A 23,417-nucleotide genomic window follows, 5' to 3' on the forward strand; every position below is an offset into this window, starting at 1 on the left:
AGGCTAGTCTTGAACTTCTAACCTCAGGTGATCCTCCCAAAGTGATGGGATTGCAGGTATGAGTCAGCATGTTCAGCTTCATTGGAATTTTGCAACAACCCTGTAAGGCACCCATTTTATAGAAGGGAAAACTGAAGTTGAGGGCAGGTGACCTGCCCACAGTCACAGGCCGGTAAATAGCCAAGACAGGATGGAACCACAGGCTCTGATCCTCTCCTCTCTCCATAAGAGCGGCACATGCCCAGGATGCCTTCCAGATAAAACAGGCCCCAGCTGTCATTGGGTTAAGGGGAGCAGCCAGGACTCTCTGGTTTCCTCCCTCTTCCTCTGACACCCAGAAAAGAGGAGAATCCTTGAGCAGCCCTGTTGCCCCCGCTGCCCCCCGCCACTCGATAAGCCTGGAAGAGAATCCTAAAGGAGCAGAGGCACCCTCATCCACAGGGCTTTCCCCTTCCTGATCTGAGGCTGTCCCCCTCCTTTCGGAAGATTTCTGCCTGAGGGAGGTGCAGATATTTTCATTCTCCCTCGGTTTCTTAAGAACCAGTCTCATGAGCTGGCATTCCAGAGAACTTTTGGCCCCAGGGACAACTGCATCTTTCACCAGCACCATGTGGGGCTTCCCAGAAAGGTTGTCCTGAGATATTCCAGTATTTCTCAGCTCCTCAAAGTGACGGTGGCAGGGAGATGGACCGGAGTTGGCTGACATCCTTCTTGATGAAATTAAATCTGAAATAAGGTTGGTAAGCTGGAGACTGAATTTAAAAATGCAGTTCAGGAACATTGTAGAGCAGGCCGTATTTTAAGAGGGAAAATAAACACGTAGAAGTTCTAGGTATGTTCCGGGGCTGATGACCCGAGTCTACCAGTCATGGTGACGATGTCCATGAGCCGGTGCTGTCACCACAGCTCAACTTCAGCACTTGACTTTGGGGTTGGATAATCCTTTGTTTGGGTGGGTTGCGGGGAGCTGTGCTGTGTGCTGCAGGATACATAGCAGCCTCCTAGGCCTTTACCAACAAGATGCCAGTAGTACCCTCCCAACCAAAAATGTCTCCTGGGGACAAAACTATCCCCAGTGGAGAACCACCTCTGCAGCTAAAAAAGCAAGTCCTGAAGAAGTCCGGAATACAAGTGCCTGTTGGGAACCATGGGTTGGTCCACCAGGAAACTCCTCAGCCTTTTTTTTTTTTTTTTTTTTTTTTTTTTTTTTTTTTGAGACAGAGTCTCACTCTGTCACCCAGGCTGGAGTGCAATGGCGCAATCTCGGCTCACTGCAACCTCCGCCGCCAGGGTTCAAGCTCTTCTTCTGCCTCAGCCTCCCGAGTCGCTGGGACCACAGGTGTGCACCCATGCCCGGCTAATTTTTGTATTTTTAGTAGAGATGAAATTTCACCATATTGGTCTATATCTCGAACTCCTGACCTCATGATCTGCCCGCCTCGACCTCCCAAGGTGCTGGGATTACAGGCGTGAGCCACCCCGCCCAGCCCTCCTCAGCCTTCTTAACCTAGAATGTTGTCTTTCAATGAGCTTGGTTTTGTTTTTTTTGTTTTTTTTTTTAAGTTCCAGGGTCCATGTGCAGGATGTACAGGTTTGTTACCTAGGTAAACATGTGCCATAGTGGTTTGCTACACTTATCAACCCATTACCTAGGTATTAAGCCCAGCATGTATTAGCTCTTTTCCCTATTGCCCTCCCCCAAGAGGCCGCAGTAAGTGTTGTTCCCCTTCCTGTATCCATGTATTCTCATGGTTCAGCTCCCACTTATAAGCAAGAACTTGTGGTGTTTGGTTTTCTGTTCCTGTGTTAGTTTGCTGAGGATTATGGCTTCCAGCTCCATCCATGTCCCTGCAAAGGACATGATCTCATTCTTTTTTATGGCTGCACAGTATTCTGTGGTGTATATGTACCACGTTTTCTTTATTCAGTCTATCATTGATGGGCATTTGGGTTGGTTTGATGTCTTTACTATTGTGAATAGTGAATGAGCTTGGTTTCCAGAGGGAAGTGCAGATGCCTCCTCTATACCGTTGCAGCAGGAACCTCGACAAATATCAGTTTCATTTGATTCAACTCAGTATGCACATTATTCATTCATTCTGCAGTTGTGCGTGCAATACCTGGGATATGCCAGCCTCTGAGCTGGATGCTAGAGGGAGAAGTGTGCATAAACAAATAGCTGGAAAACAATGTGGACAATTAGTAACAGCTTAAACATCTGGTGCTGTTTTCTATTAGGCATTTTGCAGTATTGTTTGTTCTTTCAAATTAAGACCTCTTTTCAAATAAGCAATCCACATATGTGGTACAGAACTCAAATGGTATATAAAGGTATACATTGGAAAGCATCTTTCTTCTTGCTGCCAAGTTCCCTATCCCAGGGCAAACTACTTGCTGTGTTTTATCTTCTCTCTTTTTACATATCCTTTCAGAGATATACTGTATATACAGGCATAATTGTGGATTTTTAAAATATAAATGATAGCATACTCTCATGAAATCTTTTTTTTTTTTTTTTGGAGACTGGATCTTGTTCTGTCACCCAGAGTAGAGTATAGTCCTGGCTCACTGCAAACCTCGACGTCCTGCCTCAGCCTCCTGAGTGGCTGGGACTACAGGCACCCACCACCACGCCTGGCTAATTTTTGGGTCTCACTGCAATCCTCAGCTCACTGCAGTCCTGGCTCACTGCAATCCTCCTTGCTTGGGCTCAAGCAGTCCTCCTGCCTCATCCTCCTGGGTGGCTGAGACTACAGGTGCCCACCACCACGCCCAGCTAGTTTTTGTATTTTTTGTAGAGATGGGGCTTCATCATGCTGTCCAGGCTGGTCTCAAACTCCTGGGCTCAAACCATCCACCCACCTCCGCCTCCCAAAGTACTGGAATTGCAAACATGAACCACTGCGCCTGGCCAATTCTGCTTTTCTTAACTTAAATTTTATAGCTTAGAGACACTTTTATAGCTCAGTACACTTCCCTTTCAGCTTCATTTTTTTAAAAAAGACAAACCATCTAGTTCTCCCTTGTATAGAAAAACCATATTATATTGAACGATTCCCTTGTGATTGACATTTAGATTGTTTTCACATCTCTCTATTTTAGATAATACTTCAATGGATAGCACCATAGAGGGATATAATATATAGTATAATATATAGTAGTTAAGCAAGCTCACCCCTGAACCAGACACCTGGGTTCTTACTGGCTGGATAATCTTGGACAAATAATTTGATGTGTCTTTGCTTCACCTTTCTCATTTATATGCCAAGGATGATGATAGCATCTACTCCAGAGGGTCTTTGTGAGGTCTAAATGAATTCCTATCTGTCTGGCGTTGGAAACAGCACCTAGTGTGTGTAAATGCTCCCTCGGTGCTAACTCTTGCTCCCGTGGAATCTGCCAGGTCCAGTGGTGTGTGCGTGTTTAACTGCAATAGATACCACCACTCGCCACCCACTGAGGTTGTTCCGCTCTGTGCCCCCACCAGCAGCACGTGTGCCTTGCTAATACAGCAAGTTACAAAACTTTCTGAACTTTTCCAGTCAGAAAAGAAATTCTAATCTAGTCCAAATAGTTTTGGCAAGCCAGCTCTGTGCCAGCCTGGTGAGCCGAAGCTCTGCCGAGGTCTAGATGAGGTGTGAGCAGCATACTTCAGCATGGCCATACCTGCAACCACACAGGATGGTACAAGGGGCAGAGGTAAAGCCAGGGAGGCATGGGCAGGGGCTTGAACAGTCCAATGACAGATCTGCTGGTGGAAACAGGGGCATCAGAACAGGATATTAAATGACAACTTCCCCAGTGATGTTCCTGCTGGATTGAGGCTATAAAATGTAAGTTTGCTCAAGACTCAGGGGTTTTAGTTTAGGCCAGTAGCTGTTCTGCCAAAGCATTTCAGTGAGTCAAGAGAAATAAAAACAGGCCAGGCGCAGTGGCTCATGCTTATAATCCCAGCACTTTGGGAGACGGAGGCGGGTGGATCACTTGAAGCCAGAAGTTCAAGACAAGCCTGAGCAACATGGCAAAATACATGTTAAAATATAAAAATTAGCTGGGCATGGTGGCACACCTGTAGTCTCAGCTACGTGGAAGACTGAGGCACAAGAACCGCTAGGACCTGGCAGGTAGAGGTTGCAGTGAGCCAAGATTGTGCCTCTGTACTCCAGCCTGGGGAACAGAGTGAGACTCTGCCTCAAAAATAAGTAAATAAATAAACAAATAAATAAAAAATAAATCTAAAAAAGAAAGAGAGAGATCAAAATAATAATGTCAGCTGAGAGCAGGCTTTCCACTCCATTCCCAGAACAGGCAGCGAGAGGGCTGCCAAACGTGGGTGTGACTCTGTCCCCACTAAACTTAGCTGGGACCTCACCAAGCCTTTAATCCTGGTTTCTCCCTGCCAGCCCTTGATTTCGTAGATTCAAAGTCTTACTAATTGGTTTCCAGAAAGCCATTTTAGTCATAATCATTCTGAAGGAAAATTTTTTTCCAGAAGACTCCTTTGGTGCCTGGGCCACACAGAACGGGCAGTGGAAAAGGGTGGAAATTTTCATACATACCCCTGCCCACGCCCTCTCCAGAAGGAAAAGGGAGTCATTTGTGGTAACTGCTATTTAAGTCATCTCGTCTCTACAAATATGTCTGAGTACCGTCACTATACAAGCCATGGGGCTGCATGTCCAGGAGAATGAGGCCTAATCTTGGTCCTTGGAGGGCTCATATTTCAAATGGGAGAAATAACTATTTCCTTAAATATTAACCTGTTATGATGACTGCTATGATGATGGCAAGAAGATATATTAATGGCAAGCCCATATGGGAAAGGAAGCTTTCTGTCCAGGGGAGTCCAGGAAACTATTCCAGAAGAATGACGTCTGCGGACATCTGCTTGACACTGAAATCTGAATATGACTTCACCAGAAAATGGGATGCTGTGGGGAAGCAGCCCAAGGCAAGCTCCCTGAGGCGTTCGGGAAGGAGCCAGGGACACTCTCAAGCTCTCCAGGCCTGAAAGTGTCCCCTGCTCCTTGGAGGCCCTGAGTAGTTTGCTGGGCAACAGTCGCCCCATGCCATATGTTGGAGGACCGTAGGAATTGGAGGTGTCAGCTGTCCTGGCTGTTGGCAGGCAGATGACCACTAGGCTGTTAAACAACTGTGACATCCTGAGTGTTCCTCAGGCCAACTGGGAGCCAGCACCCTCAGTCTGGTGTGAAAAGGCAGCCTGCCCTTCACTCCACGGAGAGGTTCCGGGCATCAGCTGAGATTCAGTGTAGGAAGACAGTGTAGGGCAGGGCCACCTGCCTAAGGCTTAGGACATGGGTTCCACCCAGCTCTACCCAAGAGCTGCTTAGGAGCCTCAGACAGGCCAGAAACCATCCCTGAGATCAGTTTCTTCATTACTCATAATGGCAAACCCAGAGTACTTCACACAGTTCACAAACCACCCTATGAGACTTCTTATAGAGAAACCACAGCCCAAAGGGTGGCACCAGGGCCTGCGCTGTAAGCTGCAATGCTGCACTACTTCTTCTTAGTAAAACAGCAGCAATAATCCCTGCCCTTCACACCCCCAGAGACTTGAGGTAATGAACAGGAGAAAGCATATGAAGGCACTTTTCAGAACTATTAAAGATTCTGTCAATGTAAGGTGACTTTATAGTATCTATTACAGTCCCCTGTAATCATTTCAGCAAAACTCCATTACATTTGGTGTTCTATTTTAAGATGCACATAATGCTACCTTTGAAAGATTGTCAAATGAACTTGAGAATGACTGAATATTCCCTTACAGGAGATTTCCTGGGCGTGGGTGTTTCTTTAAAATAGAAATAATCCAGAAAAGGTTAAATAAATGGAAGATGAAAGATGAGGACCTAATGTGAACATGGATTTAAAATAACCAGCCATTTGCCTGGGAGGAAGTGGGAGGAGGCATTTGCAGTGGATGGTTTGGAGGAGAAGCAGATCCATTTATTTTTCCGTGCACTAACTACTCATACCCAGGCCACTTTAGCACGGGAGAGAGCACTGGACTGAACCTGAGAAATACGCCTTTTGGGAAAAACCCAAGAGTAGGAATTGGGTTGAACAACTCAGGATACACCAGGAGTGGTTCAGGGATATTCTCAGAAGCCATGTTCTGAGTCTGTTTTATTTAGAGTTCAGAGAAGTGGACAATTTTTTTGTTTTGTTTTGTTTATTTCAATAGGGTTTTGGGGAACAAGTGGTGTCTGGTTACATGAAATAAGTTCTTTTTTCTGTTACATGAAATAAGTTCTTTTTTCTGTTATATCATTATTATCATTGAACACGTGTTTAAATCTAGGCTTTTAAGGTTTTCACAAGAGAGAACGATTATATATTTAGTGCAACCAGGTACAAGACAGGCTGAAAAACAAAACTGAAAAAGATCTGTGGAAAAGCTCTCAAAATAACAAAATTTAAATATAATTTTTAATGACAAAAACTATAATTTATCATGTGTAACATGTTTTGAAATATCTATACCTTGTGGAATGGCTCAATATAGCTACTTAACATATGTGTTAACTTATATGCTTGAATAAGTTCTTTAGTGCTGATTTCTGAGATGTTGGTGCACCCATCACCCGTGCAGTGTACACTGTACCCAATGTGCAGTCTTTTATCCCTCACCCTCTTCTCACCCTTTGCCCTGAGTCCTCAAAGTCCATTGTATCATTCTTACGTTTTTGCATCCTCATAGCTTAGCCCCCACTTATGAGTGAGAACGTACCATGTTTGGTTTTCCATTCCTGAGTTACTTCACTTAGAATAATGGTCTCTAATTCCATCCAGGTTGCTGCAAATGCCATTATTTTGTTCCTTTTTATGGCTGAGTAGTATTCCATGGTGTATATATATATACCACAATTTTTTTTATCCACTCATTGACTGATGGGCATTTGGGCTGGTTCCATATTTTTGCAATTGCAAATTTTGCTGCTATAAACATGCGTGTGCAAGTATCTTTTTCATATAATGACTTCTTTTCCTCTGGGTAGTTACCCAGTAGTGGGACTGCTGGTAGTTCAACCACTATAGAAAACAATATAGAGATTCCTTGAAGAACTTTACACACTGTTTTTCATAGTGGTTGTACTAGTTTACATTTTCACCAGCAGTTGTAAAAATGTTCCCTTTTCACTACAGCCATGTCAACATGTATTTTTTTTTATTTTTTGACTATGGCCGTTCTTGCAGAGTAAGGTGGTATCACATTGTGGTTTTGATTTGCATTTCCCTGATCATTAGTGATGTTGAGCATTTTTTCATGTTTGTTGGCCATTTGTATATCTTCTTTTGAGAATTGTCTATTCATGTCCTTAGCCCACTTTTTGGTGGGATTGTTTGTCTTGCTGATTTGAGTTCCTTATAGATTCTGGATATTAGTCCTTTGTCAGATGTATAGATTGCAAAGATTTTCTCCCACTCTGTAGGTTATCTGTTTACTCTGCTGATTGTTTCTTTTGCTGTGCTGAGCTTCTTAGTTTAATTAAGTCCAATCTATTTATCTTTGGTTTTGTGGCACTTGCTTTTGTTTTCTTGGTCATGAACTCTTTGCCTAAGCCAATGTCTGGAAGGGTTTTCCCAATGTTATAGAATTTTTATGGTTTTGGGTCTTAGATTTAAGTCCTTGAACCATCTTGAGTTGATTTTTGTATAAGGTGAGAGATTAGGATCCAGTTTCATTCTTCTACATGTGGCTTGCCAATTATCCCAGCACCATTTGTTGAATAGGGTGCCCTTTCCCCCCACCTCTTTTTTTTTTTTTCTTTTTCTTTTTTTTTGCTTTGTTAAAGATCAGTTGGCTGCATTTGGCTTTATTTCTGGGTTTTCTACTGTGTTCTATTGTTCTATGGGTCTGTTTTTATAACAGTACCATACCGTTTTGGTGACTGTGGCCTTACAGAATAGTTAGAAGTCAGGTAATGTGATGCCTCCAGATTTGTCCTTTTTGCTTAGCCTTGCTTTGGCTGTGTGGGTTCTTTTTTTTTCCCATATGAATTTTAGGATTGTTTTTTCCAAGTTCTGGGAAGAATGACGGCAGTGTTTTGATGGGAAGTGCATTGAATTTGCAGATTGCTTTTGGCAGTATGACCATTTTTACAATATTGATTCTACCCATTCCTGAGCATGGAATGTGTTTCCATTTGTTTGTGTCATCTATGATTTTTTTTCAGCAGTGTTTTGTAGTTTTCCTTGTAGTGGTCTTTCACCTCCTTGGTTAGGTATATTCCTAAGGTTTATGGTCTTTCACCTCCTTGGTTAGGTATATTCCTAAGGTTTTTTGTTTGTTTGTTTCTTTGTTTGTTTGTTTTGCAGCTATTATAAAAGGGGTTGGGTTCTTGATTTGATTCTCAGCTTGGTCAATGTTGGTGTATAGCAGAGCTACTGATGTGTATGCATTAATTTTGTATCCTGAAACTTTGCTGAATTCATGTATCAGTTCTAGGAGCTTTTTGGAGGAGTCTTTAGGGTTTTCTAGGTATACGATCACATCATCAGCAAACAGTGATAGTTTGACTTCCTCTTTACTGATTTGGATACCCTTTGTCTCTTTCTCTTGTCTGATTACTCTGGCTGGGACTTCCAATACTATGTTGAATAGAAGTAGTGAGAGTGGGCAACCTTGTTTTGTTCCAGTTCTTAGGGGGAATGCTTTCCACTTTTCCCCATTCCACAGAATGTGGACTGAGAGTTTGCTGTAGATGGCTTTTATTATATTGAGGTATGTTCCTTCTATACTGATTTTGCTGAGGGTTTTAACCATAAAGGGATGCTAAATTTTGTCAGATGCTTTTTCTGCATCTATTGAAATGATCATGTGATTTTTTGTTTTAATTCTGTTTGTGTGGTGTATCACAGTTATTGACTTGCATATGTTAAACCATCCCTGCATCCCTGGTATGAAACCCACTTGGTCATGGTGGATTATTTTTTTGATATGCTGTTGGATTTCGTTAGCTAGTATTTTGTTAAGGATTTTTGCATCTATGTTCATCAGGGATATTGGTTTGTAGTTTCCTTTTTTTGTTACGTCCTTTCATGATTTTAGTATTGGGTGATACTGGCTTAATAGAATGATTTAGGGAGGGTTTCCTCTTTCTCTAACTTGTGGAATAGTGTCAATAGGATTAGTACTGATTCTTCTTTGAATGTCTGATAGAATTCAGCTGTGAAATCCATCTGGTCCTTGACTTTTTTTGGCAATTTTTTTTTTACCATTTCAGCCTCACTGCTTGTTATTGGCCTGTTCAGAGTTTCTATTTCTTCCTGGTTTAATCTAGAAGAGTTGTATATTTCCAGGAATTTATCCATCTCCTCTAGGTTTTCTAGTTTATACATGTAAAGGTGTTCGTAATAGCAACTGAAACAAGTATTGCTGGACTTGAAAGAGCTCATTCAGGTCGGGTGCAGTGGCTTACACTTGTAATCCTAACACTTTGGGAGGTCAATGTGGGCAGATCACTTGAGCTCAGGAGTTTGAGACCAGCCTGGGCAACATGGCAAAACCCCATCTCTACAAAAAATACAAAAAATTAGCAGGGCGTGGTGGTGTGTACCTGTAGTCCCAGCTACTTGGGAGGCTGAGGTGGGAAGATAGCTTGAGCCCAGGAGGCAGAGGTTGCAGTGAGCTGAGATCATGCCACTGTACTCCAGCCTGGGCAACAGAGCCACAGACCTTATCTTAAAAAAGAAAAAAAAAAAAAAAAAAAAGCATTCATTCAGCCAACTATTTATTAATCTCCATGATCAAGTTCAATTGTGAAATACAGTTGTATGTCACTTAATGACGATGACACATTCTGATAAATGGGTTGTTAGGCGATTTTGTCATTGTGGAAACATTATAGATGGTGTAGCCCACTACACACCTAGGTTATGTGCTGTAGCTTTTTGCTTTTAGGCTGCAAGCCTATACAGCATATTACTGTACTATATATGTGGACAGTTGTAACACAAGGGTAAATATTTATGTATCCTAATGTAGCTAAACATAGAAAAGATAACGTGTAACACTACATCTTTACAATGGCTATGTCATCATTAGACAATAGGAATTTTTCAGCTCCATTATGAAGGCATACCTTGGAAATGTTGCAAATTCAGTTCTAGACCACCACAAAAAAGTAAATATTGAATAAAGCAAATCACACAAATTTATTGGTTTCCCAATACATGTAAAAGTTATGTTTATACTATACTACAGTCTATTAAGTGTGTAATAGCATTATTTATAAAACTATAATATGTGTACCTTAATTTAAAAATATACTTCATGTCTCTGTGTCACATTTTGGTAATTCTCACAATATTTCAAAATTTATTATTCTTATTGTATCTGATAAGGTGATCTATGATTAGTGATCTTTCATGTTGCTATTGTAATTGTTTTGGGGCACCACAAACCATGCCCATAGAAAATGGTGAACTTAATAAATGTTGTGCGTGTTCTGGTTGTGTTCCAGAACCAGCTGTTTCCCTGTCTCTTTCCCTCTCTATCCTTGGACCTCCCTATTCCCTGAAACACAACAATATTGCAGTTAGGCCAATTAACAATACTAGAATGGCCTCTAAGTGTTTATGTGAAAGGAAGAGTTGCACATCTCATGTTGAATCAAAAACTAGAAATGATTAAGTGTAGAGAGGAAGGCATGTCAAAAACTTTGAGACAGACCTAAGCTAGGCCTCTTGTGCTGAACAGTTAGCCAAGTTGTGAGTGCAAAGGAAAAGTTATTGAAAGAAATAAATAGTGCTACTCCAGTGACACATGAGTAATAAGAAAGTAAGACAACCCTACTGCTGATATGGAGAAAGTTTTAGTTGTCTGGATAGAAGATCAAACCAGCCACAACATTCCCATAAGCCAAAGCCTAATCCAGAGCAAGTCTGTAATTCTCTTCAATTCTGTAAAGGCAGAGAGAGTCAAGGAAGCTGCAGAAGAAAAGTTGGAAACTAGCAGAGGTTGTTTCATGAAGTTTATGGAAACAAGCCATCTCCATAACATAACAAGCAGCAAGCGCTGATGGAGAAGCTACAGCAAGTTATCCAGAAGATCTAGCTAAGATCATTGATGAAAATGGCTACCTTAAATAACAGATTTTCAATATAGACAAAACAGCCTTATATTAGAAGATGTCATCTAGGACTTTCATAGCTAGAGAGGAAAAGTCAATGCCTGATTTCAAAGCTTCAAAGGACAGGCTGACTCTTTCATTAGGAGATAATAAAGCTAGTAACTTTAAGTTAAAGCCAATGACCATTTATCATTTCAAAAATTCTAGAGGCCTTAAGAATTGTGTGAAATCTACTCTACTTGTGCTTTATAAGTAAAGCAATAAAGCCTGTATGATAGCACATCTGTTTATGGCATTATTTATTGAATATTTCAAGCCCAGTGTTGAGACTTACTGCTCAGAAAAAAAAAAGATTCCTTTTAAAATGTTATTGCTCATTGACCAATTAGTCACCCAAGAGCACTGATGAAGAGGTACAAGGAGAGTAATGTTGTTTTCATGCCTGCTGACACAATACTCATTCTGTAGCTCATAGATCAAGGAATAATTTCTCCTTTGAGGTCTTATTATTTAGGAAGTAGATTTCTTGACACAATAAGACAGGGTGAAAAAAAAGAAATACATTTCATTTCATAAGATTGTAGCTGCCATAGATAGTGGTTCCCCTGATGGATCTGGGCAAAGCCCTTTGAAAACCTTCTGGAAAGCATTCACCATTCTAGAAACCATTAATAATATTCATGATTCATGATTTATGGGAGGAGATAAAAACAACAATAGGAGTTTGAAAGAAATTTATTCCAAACCTCATGGATGACTTGGAGGAGTTTGAGATTTCAGATGAGGAAGTAACTATGTAGAGACAGAAAGAGAACTAGAATGAAATGTAAAACCTGATGATGTGACTGAATTGCTGCAATCTCATGATAGAACTTCAATGGATGAGGAGTTGCTTCTTACAAATCATGAAAGAAAGTGGTCTCTTGAGATGAAATTTACTCCTGATGAGACTTCTGTGAGCATTGTTAAAATAACAAGACAGGATTTAGAATATTACATGAACTTAGTTAATAGATCAGTGACAGCCAGGCGTGGTGGCTCACGCCTGTAATCCCAGCACTTTGAGAGGCCAAGGCAGGTGGATCACAAGGTCAGGAGATCAAGACCATCCTGGCTAACATGGTGAAACCCCAACTCTACTTAAAATACAAAAAATTAGCCGGGTGTGGTGGTGGGCACCTGTAGTCCCAGCTACTTGGGAGGCTGAGGCAGGAGAATGGTGTGAACACGGGAGGCAGAGCTTGCAGTGAGCCGAGATCGCGCCACTGCACTCCAGCCTGGGCAACAGAGCAAGACTCCATCTCAAATAAATAAATAAATAAATAAATAATAAATCAGTGACAGTTTGAGAGGATTGCCTCAACTTTTTAAAGAAGTTCTACTGTGAGCAAAATAGTGTCAAACAGTATTGTATGCTACAGAGAAATCTTTTGTGAAAGACAGAGTCAAGCTATGTGGCAGACTTCATTGTTATCTTATTCTAAGAAATTGCCACAGCTGCCCCAGCCTTCAGCAATGATCATTTTGATCAGTCAGCAGCCATCAACATTGAAGAAAGACCCTTCACAGCAAAAAAAATTACAACTCACTGAAGGCTCAGATGATTGTTAGCATTTTTTAGCAAAATAGTACTTTTAAATTTAGATATGTATTTTTAGACATAAGGTTATTGTACACTTAATAAACTGTAGTATAATGTAAACATAACTTTTATGTGTACGAGAAACAAAAAAAGTGTGTCTTGCTTTATTGCAATGTTTGCTTTATTGTGGTAGTCTGGAACTGAACCTACAATATCTCTGAGGTATGCTTGTAATTACTAATACTTTTGTCTTTTAACTTTTATGCTAGAATTAAAAGTAATTGGCACACTACCGTTACAATAATATAGTTCTATATTTGCCTATATATTTTCCTTTTCTAATGAGTTTCATACTTTTAGGCTACCGTGTTGCTGTTTAACATCCTTTCATGTCAACTTGAAGAAATCCCTTTAGCATTTCTTGTAAGGCAGGTCTAGTGATGAAGGATACACTCCACTTTTCTTTGTCTGGGAAAATCTTTCATTTATTTTTGTTTGTTGTTGTTGTTGTTTAAAATTGTTTTTTATTTCCATAGGTTATTGGTGAACAGGTGGTGTTTGGTTACATGAGTAAGTTCTTTAGTGGTGATTTATGAGATTTTGGTATACTGATCGCCTGAGCAATATACACTGCACTCCGTTTATAGTCTTTTATCTCTCACCCCTTTCCCACCTTTTCCCCCTGAGTCCCCAAAGTCCATTGTGTCATTCTTATGCCTTTGCATCATCATAGCTTAGCTCCCACTTATGAATGAGAACATATGATGTTTGGCTTTCCATTCCTGAGTTATTTCACTTAGAATAATAGTCTCTAATCTCATCCAGGTCACTGCGAATGCCATTAATTCATCCTTTCTGTGACTGGGTAGTATTCCATTGTATATATATACCACAGTTTCTTTATCTGCTCGTTGATTGATGAGCATTTGGGTTGGTTCCACATTTTTGCAATTGCAAACTCTGCTCCTATAAACATGCCTGTGCAAGTACCTTTTTCGTATAATGACTTCTTTTCCTCAGGGTAGATACCCAGTAGTGGGATTGCTGGATCAAATGGTAGTTCTACTTTTAGTTCCTTAAAGAATCTCCACACTGTTTTCCACAGTGGTTATACTAGTTTACATTCCAATCAGCAGGGTAGAAGTGTTCCCTGTTCATTGCATCTACACCAATATCTATTTTTTTTTAATTTTTTTGATTATGGCCATTCTTGCAGGAATAAGGTGGTATCACATTGCGGTTTTGATTAGCATTTCCCTGATCATTAGTGATGTTGAGCATTTTTTCATATGTTTGTTGACCACTTGGATATCTTCTTTTGAGAATTGTCTATTCATGTCCTTAGCCCACTTTTTGGTGGGATTGTTTGTTTTTTTCTTGCTAATTTGTTCGAGTTCATTGTGGATTCTGGATATTTGTCCTTTGTCAGTGGTGTAGATTGTGAAGATTTTCTCCCACTCTGTGGGTTGTCTGTTGACTCTGCTGACTATTCCTAATAGGTGCCAATCCTATTGACACTATTCTACAAGATAGAAGAAGAGGGAACCCTCCCTAATTCATTCTATGAAGCCAGTATGACCCTAATACCCAAACCAGGAAAGGACATAACAAAAAAAGAAAACTACAGACCAATATCACTGATAAACATAGATGCTAAAATCTGTAACAAAATACTAGCTAACCAAATCTAACAACATATCAAAAAAATGATTCACCATGATCAAGTGGGTTTCATACCAGGGATGCAGGGATGGTTTAACATATGCAAGTCAATACATGTGATACACCACATAAACAGAATTAAAACCAAAAATCACATAATCATCTCAATAGATGCAGAAAAAACATTTGATAAAATCAAGCATCCCTTTATGATTAAAACTCTCAGGAAAATTGTCATACAAAGGACACACCTCAATGCAATAAAAGCCATCTATGACAAACCCACATTCTACTGAATGGTAAAAATTCAGCAGAATGGGAAAAAGTTGAAAGTATTCTGTCTGAGAGCTAGAACAAGACAAGAATGCCCGCTATCATCACTCCTCTTCAACATAGTACTAGAAGTCCTAGCCAGAGCAATCAGATAAGAAAAAGAAATAAAGGGCATCCAAATCAGTCAAGAGAAAGCAAACTTTCTTTTATTTTTGAAGGAGGATTTTCCCAGGTATAGTATTCTTAGTTGACTTTTTTTTTTTTTTTTTTTTGGCACTTTGAATATATCATCCCATTCCCTTCTGACCTGCAAGGTTTCTGCTGGAAAATGTTCATTGTCTTATGAGGGGGTTCTTTTGTATGTGACAAATAGCTTTTCTCTTTCTGCTTTCAAAATTTTATGTCTTTGACCTTTGACAATTTGATTATCTATCTCAGTATGGTTCTTTGGGTTCATCTTATCTGATGTATTTAGGGCTTCTTGGATCTGCATGCTTATTTCCTTTTCCAGATTTGGGAACTTCTTAGTCATTATATTTAAATAAGCCTTCTTGTCCTTTCTCTCTTCTTTTTTCTTTTTGCATCTTTGACTGAATTATTTCCAGTGACCTGTCTTTGAGTTTACTAATCCTTTCTTCTGCTTGATATAGTTTTCTATTAAATTCCTCTAGCGAATTTTCTTTGAGACAGAATCTCACTCTGTTGCCCAGGCTGGAGTGCAGTGGCACGATCTTGGCTCACTGCAAGCTCTGCCTCCCGGGTTCATGCCATTCCCTTGCCTCAGTCTCTCAAGTAGCTGGGACTACAGGTGCCCACCACCACACCTGGCTTATTTTTTGTATTTTTAGTGGAGACGGGGTTTCACCATGTTAGCCAGGATGGTCTCAATCTCCTGACCTTGTGATCTGCCTGCCTTAGCCTCCCAAAGTGCTGGGATTACAGGCGTGAGCCCCTGTGCCCGGCCAGTGAATTTTCATTTCAGTTATTGTGTTACTGTGTTTTCAGGTCCATGATTTCTTTTGGTACTTTAAAAATATTTCCTTTTTTTGTTGAAATTCTCACTTTGTTCATTCATTGTTCTCTTTATCTTGGTAAGCAACTCTATCAGAGTTATTTTTATTCTCTGTCAGGTAAATCATATAATTGTTTCACTAGGGTCAATTTATGGAGATTTATCTTGTTCCTTTGTTGGGAACATCTTACCTGATTTTTATTTTCCTTGACTCTCTGTGCTGGTGTCCATGCATTAGACAAAGCAGTCACCTCTCCCAGTCTTCCCAGGTTCATCTTGTACAAGAGAATCCCCCATCAATGAGCCTGGCCAGGTAATGGGGGTCTCTACAAACTCATTTCCTCCCAGTAAGAAGGAGGAAGCTGCAGTTTTCGTTTGCTCACTCCGCACTGAGCCTAGGAGGAGCTATGGTATCTACCAGCCCAAGTTTCTATCTCCATTCTCTTCCAAGTGGCTAGACTGTGATGGACCTTATAGAACTCCAACAGCAGCAAGACAAAAGCTAGTCCTCTAGGGACCTCCCCCTTGGAAAAGTTGGGGTGCTAGACATGCCAATTAACTCCTTTCCTCCTCTGGTTGAAGCTGGTGTAGGGGGTCTCTTCATGATCATATGGTACTTCACCAGGGGCAGCATCTTTGACAAGAGTATGTTCTGAATCTCCCTACCAGCTTTGGTGAGTCTGTTTCTGCATTCTCCTGGGGTGCAGGAGACTTTTGATTAGTTTCTGATTTTTTACAAAGGGAATATGTACATGAATTATTGCTGAAGTGATATGCTCATTGGGGAAAAAAGGGATCAGGACTTCCTTCTGCCATGTTGCTGACGTTACTCCTCTCAGGTTGATTTTCGAGCCGCAATTTTTTAGATACTTGGTATTTGCACAACATGGTCTAGACTCACATCCATTTAGGCCTTGATGCTGGTAGGTGACAATCATGTCAAAACAGCCCAGCTGAGTGTCAGTGCGGTGACATGGAATTACGTGGATGGGAATCAGAAAATACAGGGCTCTACTTTTTGTGCCACCCTCCAGTGGCCATGAGGCCTGAGGCAAATGGCTGGACTTCTCCAATTTTAGTTTCACATCTGTAAATCAAAGATGGCAGTGCCTTTCTGGCTACTTCATAGAGTCATATGCATCCATGAGAAAATGCAGAGAAATAGACAAATGCAGTGTAGCTGGGAGCCAGTGTTATTATCTGGGTGCATCAGCCATTTTAGTATTTTCAGTCCTCTCCTCTTTCTGGACTCCTGCCCAGGACTCCTTTAAATATAGCTGTGGCCAATAAAATGGCCCAAAAATTACATCCAGCAGATTCCCTTCCATAGGCCCTGTGTTGTCTCAGAGTACATTTGGAATTCTTTTTAATCTCTAATAACTGTCATGAGATCCTTGTCCATTATTCATGTTGCTTTAAGTTTTTTCTCCCCTTTTCCTTGATCAGGCTTGCCAGAAGTTTGATGCATCTTTTCTTTCTTTCTTTTTCTTTTTTTTTTTTTTTTTTTGAAACGTAGTTTCTCTCTGTTGCCCAGGCTGGAGGGCAGTGGTGTGATCTCGTCTCACTGCAAGCTCCGCCTCCCGGGTTCACACCATTCTCCTGCCTCAGACTCCCGAGTAGCTGGGACTACAGGCGCCCGCCACCACGCCCGGCTAATTTTTTGTATTTTTAGTAGAGACAGGGTTTCACCGTGTTAGCCAGGATGGTCTCGATTGCTGACCTCGTGATCTGCCCGCCTTGGCCTCCCAAAGTGCTGGGATTACAGACGTGAGCCACTGCACCCGGCCGATGCATCCTTTCAAAAACCCAGCTTTTAGATGTGTTGGTCAGATGTGTTTTTTCTATTTCATTTGTTTTGTCTCTTATATCTCTTTCCTTCTACTTGCTTTGGATTTATTCTTTTGTTCATTTTCTAACTTCTTGAATGTTTTCTAATGAATACATTTAAAGCTATAAATTTCCCTCTAAGTGTATGTCTTATCTGTGTCCCAGAGTTTTGAAGTTTATCTGATTCTTTTAAATCTACCTTCTTATTGCTTTCTAATGTTCTTGTGGTGCCATCAGATAACACAGTCTGTAAAATGTCAGCACTTTGAACTGTGTTGAGGTTTGCTTTGTAGACCAATTCAGGGTCAATTTTAAATAGTTCCTATAGATAAAGAAAAAAGCACATATTCTTGGTGTGGTAGTAAAACATGCATATTTGAATCCTGGCTCTGGAATATATTCACTATGTGACCTCACATAAATATTAGTAGCTATTGGTTTATTTTTTAGCTATTAGGTTTAGCTTACTGATCTTGTTCAAATCTTCCTCATCCTAGCTCATTTTGTCTGCTTAATGCATCAGTTTCTGAGAGATGTGTATTAAAATCTCCCATTATAAGTTGTCTCATTTCTCACTACAGTGATACACATTTTGCCTTATGTTTTCAGGCTGTGTCATTAGAGGGCTATAGCTTCATTATTAGAGCGTTTTAGTGAACAATTCCTTTCATCAGAAGAGCTCTCCATGTAGAACTTAGCCAGTTCACGTTTGTTCTGACTACTGGTCTCATTAGAATTGTTTTGCCAACGTATTTTGTGCTTTCTATTGAACACAGTTTCTTTGTAACCTTGAATTTTCCTTTTGAGACATGGACCTACTGAATCATACATCATTTATATATTTATATCATAATAGTATGTATGCTCATCTGATTATCTGTTTTCCTTCCACGTTCACCATGCGATTTCCCTAGGTTTATACCAAACCTGAACTTATGGCAGGTAACTCACAAAGCTGTTTTGCTTCTAGACTATGATATTTACTGCTGGGCTTTGTGGGAATTAGAGATCTCTGAGATATTTTTTATGCCCAAAATACCTGAAACTAGGAGGCACAGGAGGACCTTTTAGCCTCTGGTTCACATGTAGGTTATAATCTGTTTAGTCACAACATGTTTGAAAATACATGACAATGAACCAACCTCACTGGAGCCTGTGACCAGTTCATGTCAAACAGCTTGACTTTAGTTTCTAGTTACATGAAGAGGGAGGACTCAGGCTATGAAAAAAAAACTGTGCTGCAGGTTCTCAGTCCCTGGCTGTAGGGTTTATAACATTTTTAAAACTATATCTGGGATTATGTTTACATTCACTTATGTTTAGGAAGGAAGAAAGAAATTGCTCCTATAACAATATAAGGCAGAAAAACTTGTGTTGTTTTGTTTATTCATGTGTTCCTAGAACAATGCCTGGCACATAGTAAGTGATCAATAAGTATTTGTAAGAAAATTGTGGTAGCAAGGCCGGCTGTGGTGGCTCATGCCTATAATCCCAGCACTTTGGGAGGCTGAGGCAGGTGGATCACCTGAGGTCAGGAGTTTGAGACCAGCCTGGACAACATGGTGAAAACCTGTCTGTACTAAAAATACAAAAATGAGCTGGGCATGGTGGCGCTCACCTGTAGTCCCAGCTACTTGGGAGGGTGAGGCAGGAGACTCACTTGAACCCAGGAGGTGGAAGTTGCAGTGAGCCTAGATCCCACCACTGCACTCCAACCTGAGTGACAGAGCAAGACTCCGTCTCAAAAACAAAACAAAAAACAACAACAACAAAAAGAAAATTGTGGTAGCAAAAAATTGTTATGGGAACTTCAAGAGGAGAAGGTGTCATTGCAACAAAAGATATTGTGAAGCCTTCATGAGAAAGTAACAGTTGAATAGGCCCTCGAAGATAAGTAGGATCTGGAGATTAAAAGGTGCATCAATTAGGGTTTGATCACAGAAACAAGCTACTAAGAATGATATAGGATATGAGATTAAATTTAGGAACTGACCTAGCATAATTGAAGGAGCCAGCTAAACACTTTACATTCCACTATTGCTTCTTTACCTGGTGGTGGGACTAAAGTCAGCAGGGTGGGCCGCTGGAAGGAAAGAAGGACAGAAGTGAAGTGAGGAAGATCAAGAACGAACTGCAGCCCACAAGGCTGGGCTTGAACCGTGTCAGTATCTGAAGCCAACAAGGCTCCACATTTGCTAATGCAGTGACCTGTAGGAGAATCAGGCATGCTTCATCATGGAGCTAGACATGCACGTGGCCGGGGATAGGGAGAACCCTGAGGAGGATCTGGCGGGTGTGGGAGGAGCTTCAGGCCTGGCTGCTGCCCCAGGAGCTGTACACACAGGCCCAGGATAGAGAGAACTCAAAGAGAAACCAGCAGGAGCTAAAGGAGCTGAGAGCCCAAAACCTGCCCTGGCCGATAAGGTGAGCGAGCAGATCAGCAATGACATGTGTAAGCTGCAACAGCACCAGGTGCCCTGCATTCAAGCATCCAAGCTTAACAAGGAGATGACTGCTGCTTCACTTCCATCTTCCACATTTTATGCAAAGTCACATGGTCCACAGTATGCAGGGAAGGAAGTCCTGGGAAGTGTATTTCTGGCTTAGCAGAGTTAACTCAGAACATACCCACCCGAGAGGGAAGATAAGGGCTTAGGGAGAAAAGCTGCAGGAGGCAGAGTGGATGTTTACTCTCTCTCAAGCCATCACTTTGGAGTGCCCCAGGACAGATCCTCCTGGCACAGTGGGCAGTGGGCACCCAAGTGCCATCTCCTTGCTGATTCTCTGGAAGTGGGCATCACATGGTATTCTGCTACATTTAGAGGCAATGGAAATGATTTAAACAGAACTTGAACTTATGAATCATAAAGGCTCCTAAAGCAGGGCAGGAAAACACTCAAAGTTTGGGCGACAGCCGTCTCCACATGCCACCATCCAGCCACATGCCCAGGGGATTTTCATGACAATGCAGCAATCCCAGGCCCTTCTCTCCATGGGATGTAAAGCAGGGGAAGGGTGGGTACTGTGACTTACACCTGTAATATGAGAACTTTGGGAGGCTGAGGCAGGAGGATCATTTGAGCCCAGGAGTTTGAGACCAGCCTAGGCAACAATAGCAAGACACTGTGCCTACAGAGAATGTAAAAAGTACCTGGGCATGGTGGTATATACCTGTAGTCCCAGCTACTCGGGAGGCTGAGGTGGGAGGATCGCTTGAGCCTGGGAAGTTGAGGCTCCAGTGAGCCACAATTTCGCAACTGTACTCTACCCTGGGTGACAGAGCGAAATCTTGTATCATAAAACAAAACAAAAAAACAACAACAAAAGTGAGTATAGGGTAAGTATGGGAGAGAGTGGTCCTCCCACTATCCTGGAGTGGCCCGTGACATATTTGTGCTTATTCATTTAGTAATGACTCGCATGTGCCACACACTGTTCTAGGCATCAGGGAAACAGGTGAGCAAAGTCCCTGCCCTCATGGAGCTTACCTTCCAGTGAGGGAAACAGATAATTAAAAAGTGGACAAGTCAACGTCAGGCCGTGATATGTACTTTGGGAAAAACATAGAGCAAGGTGGGGAAAACAGAGTGAGAGGGGCTGGAATTTTAGAGAAGGTATCCGGGGAACAAGAATCCCAGGGAACAGTCCAGGCATGGTGGCTCACACCTGTAATCCTAGCACTTTGGGAGGCCGAGGTGGGCAGATCACTTGAGCTCAGGAGTTCGAGACTGGCCTGAGCAACATGTGAAATGCGTCCTTACTAAAAATAAAAAAATAAAATTAAAAAATGAGCCAGGCATGGTGGCATGCGCCTGCAGTCCCAACTACTCGGGAGGCTGAGACAGGGGAATTGCTTGAACTCGGGAGGCAGAGGTTGCAGTGAGCTGAAATTGCACCACTGCACTCCAGCCCAGGTGACAGAGTAAGACTCTGTCTTAAAAAAATAAAATAAAATAAATAATAATAATTCCAGGGAATAAACTTGAGTGTTGAGTGTTCTTTAGGTACCTAATACCGTTCTGAGGACTTTACATTGTATCGACTCATTTAATCCTTGGGAAAACCTAAGTAATTTTCCAAGGTGACATCATTAATAAGTAAAATATCTGGCATTTAAACACAGGTCGTCTGGTAGCAGAGCCTAAGCTTTAAGTCAGAGACGATCTCCTGGTTGCAGTGAGTGAAGTGAGGGAGCAAGGAATGCAAATACCAGAAGGAAGAGGGAACAGCCAGTGCAAAGCCCTGAGTCAAGTGCATGCTTGTTGTTTGGAGGAGTAAAAGCAAGAGTTTGGTTCTGGACATGTGGCAGTTTGAGAAGCAGGAGAGGAGGAGACTTCAGCAGAGAAGACTGAGAAGCAGCAACTGGGGGCGGGGGGAGGAGAAAGCCCAGGAAAGAAGGCTGCATAAAGGAAGGAATCATCAATATTTCCAATTCTGCTGGGAGGCCCAGTTAGCACAGACCCAAGAATTGACCATTGGATTTGGCAATGTGGAGGTCTTCATTGGTCTTGACATTGATGGCCTTTTATAGACAATACAGTATGTGGAAAGGCAACCAAAGCAGTTCCAGATCAAGGGTGAATGGGAGCCCAAGGCCCTACTCTCCAGCCTCAGTTCTGCCCCTTCCTATCCCGAGACACCTCCCAGGATCCCTGGAACACAGTTTGACCACAGATGTAAGCCAACCCCTTTGTTTCACAGCTGATGAAACTCAGGTCCAAAAAAGGGAAGAAGCTGGCTCAAGGCCATACAATTAGTTAGTGAAAGCACAGGTTACAATGACCACTATTTCAGGAGACAAATCTGTTCCTACCCTGTCTTATGCTGCTTTCATGGACAGTGTGGTTATGACAAATAGAAAAATCAAAATAACAAGGTCTTTTACACCCATGTATCTCTGTGGGAAGGAAAGAATGAGAACATGAGCAAATTCAATTCATAAAATATTCAGAAGCCTCACTGTTAACTAATAGTTTCCATATTCTCCTCCCATACCACATTTCTGGTCATTCAGCAAGGTCCATGTTTTCTGATTCTACATAATGGGACATAGCAGACTACAAACTGTAAAACGGATGTAATAGTAACACCAGTTGCTCACACTTACTGACCACTAGCCATGAGCCAGCATCATTCTCAGGTCCTCACAACAGCCCTGTGCAGCAGGCTTACCTAGGAAACAAAGCCCTCTCTGAGGGTTATGCTTGGAACCATATCATGAAGTGGTCAAGAGTTCAGTCCCCAGGGTCCTATTGTCCAGTTGCATATTTCATTTCCACTCCTCACTGATGGTGGCACCCTAGCCAGGTTACTTCCCCTCTTTATGCTTTAGTTTTGTCAGCAGTGTGAAATGCTTCGTAGACTGAAAAACAGGATACAGGGATCAGGGTTGGCATTGATCACAGTAAGCCAGGCACTGTTCTAGTCACGTCATCATCACAAGCCTTGGCATCTCCTGCAAGCAGGGCACTGATAGTGGGTTGCTGAGGGCTCCCTCTCATCTGCTCTCTGATTTGAATAAGCCACAGATTGAATCATTAAGCTGTACTTAAGCTCATCTTGCCTCTTTTTATGTTTTATTTTTGCCTTAGGATCCATGCTTGAAGCTGGATGAAACTTCGCCGAGAGGAGAGGAGTATCAAAATAAGTTAGCAGCTGAAGAAGGAACCAGCAGTGATGAAGAAGAAAGGTACAGAAAGACATGCAGACTTCTGAGTGCTCCAATGAATGAGGACTCAGATGTGGAAGGATTCATCCATTCATTCATTCTATCCTCAAGTATTTATCACTGCTCCTTGCAGCATGCTTGGGGAGTCAACAAGTATATCTTGTATGTCTTCAGCATAGCTATGGACTTTACATAAACTATCTTTCTTAATTGTTACAACAACCCAGAGAAGCCATTTTTTAGCTTAAGAACCTGGAGCTCAAAGAAGTTAGCAAACCTGTCCAAGATTCAGAC

The 23,417-nt window shown here is 41.6% G+C and overlaps 1 protein-coding gene across 1 annotated transcript in view; it reads left to right on the forward strand.

The window, feature by feature from the left end:
• FAM184B (family with sequence similarity 184 member B) overlaps positions 1–23,417 on the forward strand; it is a 153,264-nt gene that overhangs the window by 98,015 nt on the left and 31,832 nt on the right. The window contains exon 8 of the mRNA XM_008017803.3: positions 23,047–23,144. Within this exon, the coding sequence (XP_008015994.3) occupies positions 23,047–23,144 (98 nt within the window). The remainder of the gene's footprint in view (positions 1–23,046; positions 23,145–23,417) is intronic.

Source organism: Chlorocebus sabaeus, chromosome 27 (genome assembly GCF_047675955.1).
Source record: "Chlorocebus sabaeus isolate Y175 chromosome 27, mChlSab1.0.hap1, whole genome shotgun sequence".
NCBI lineage: Eukaryota > Metazoa > Chordata > Mammalia > Primates > Cercopithecidae > Chlorocebus > Chlorocebus sabaeus.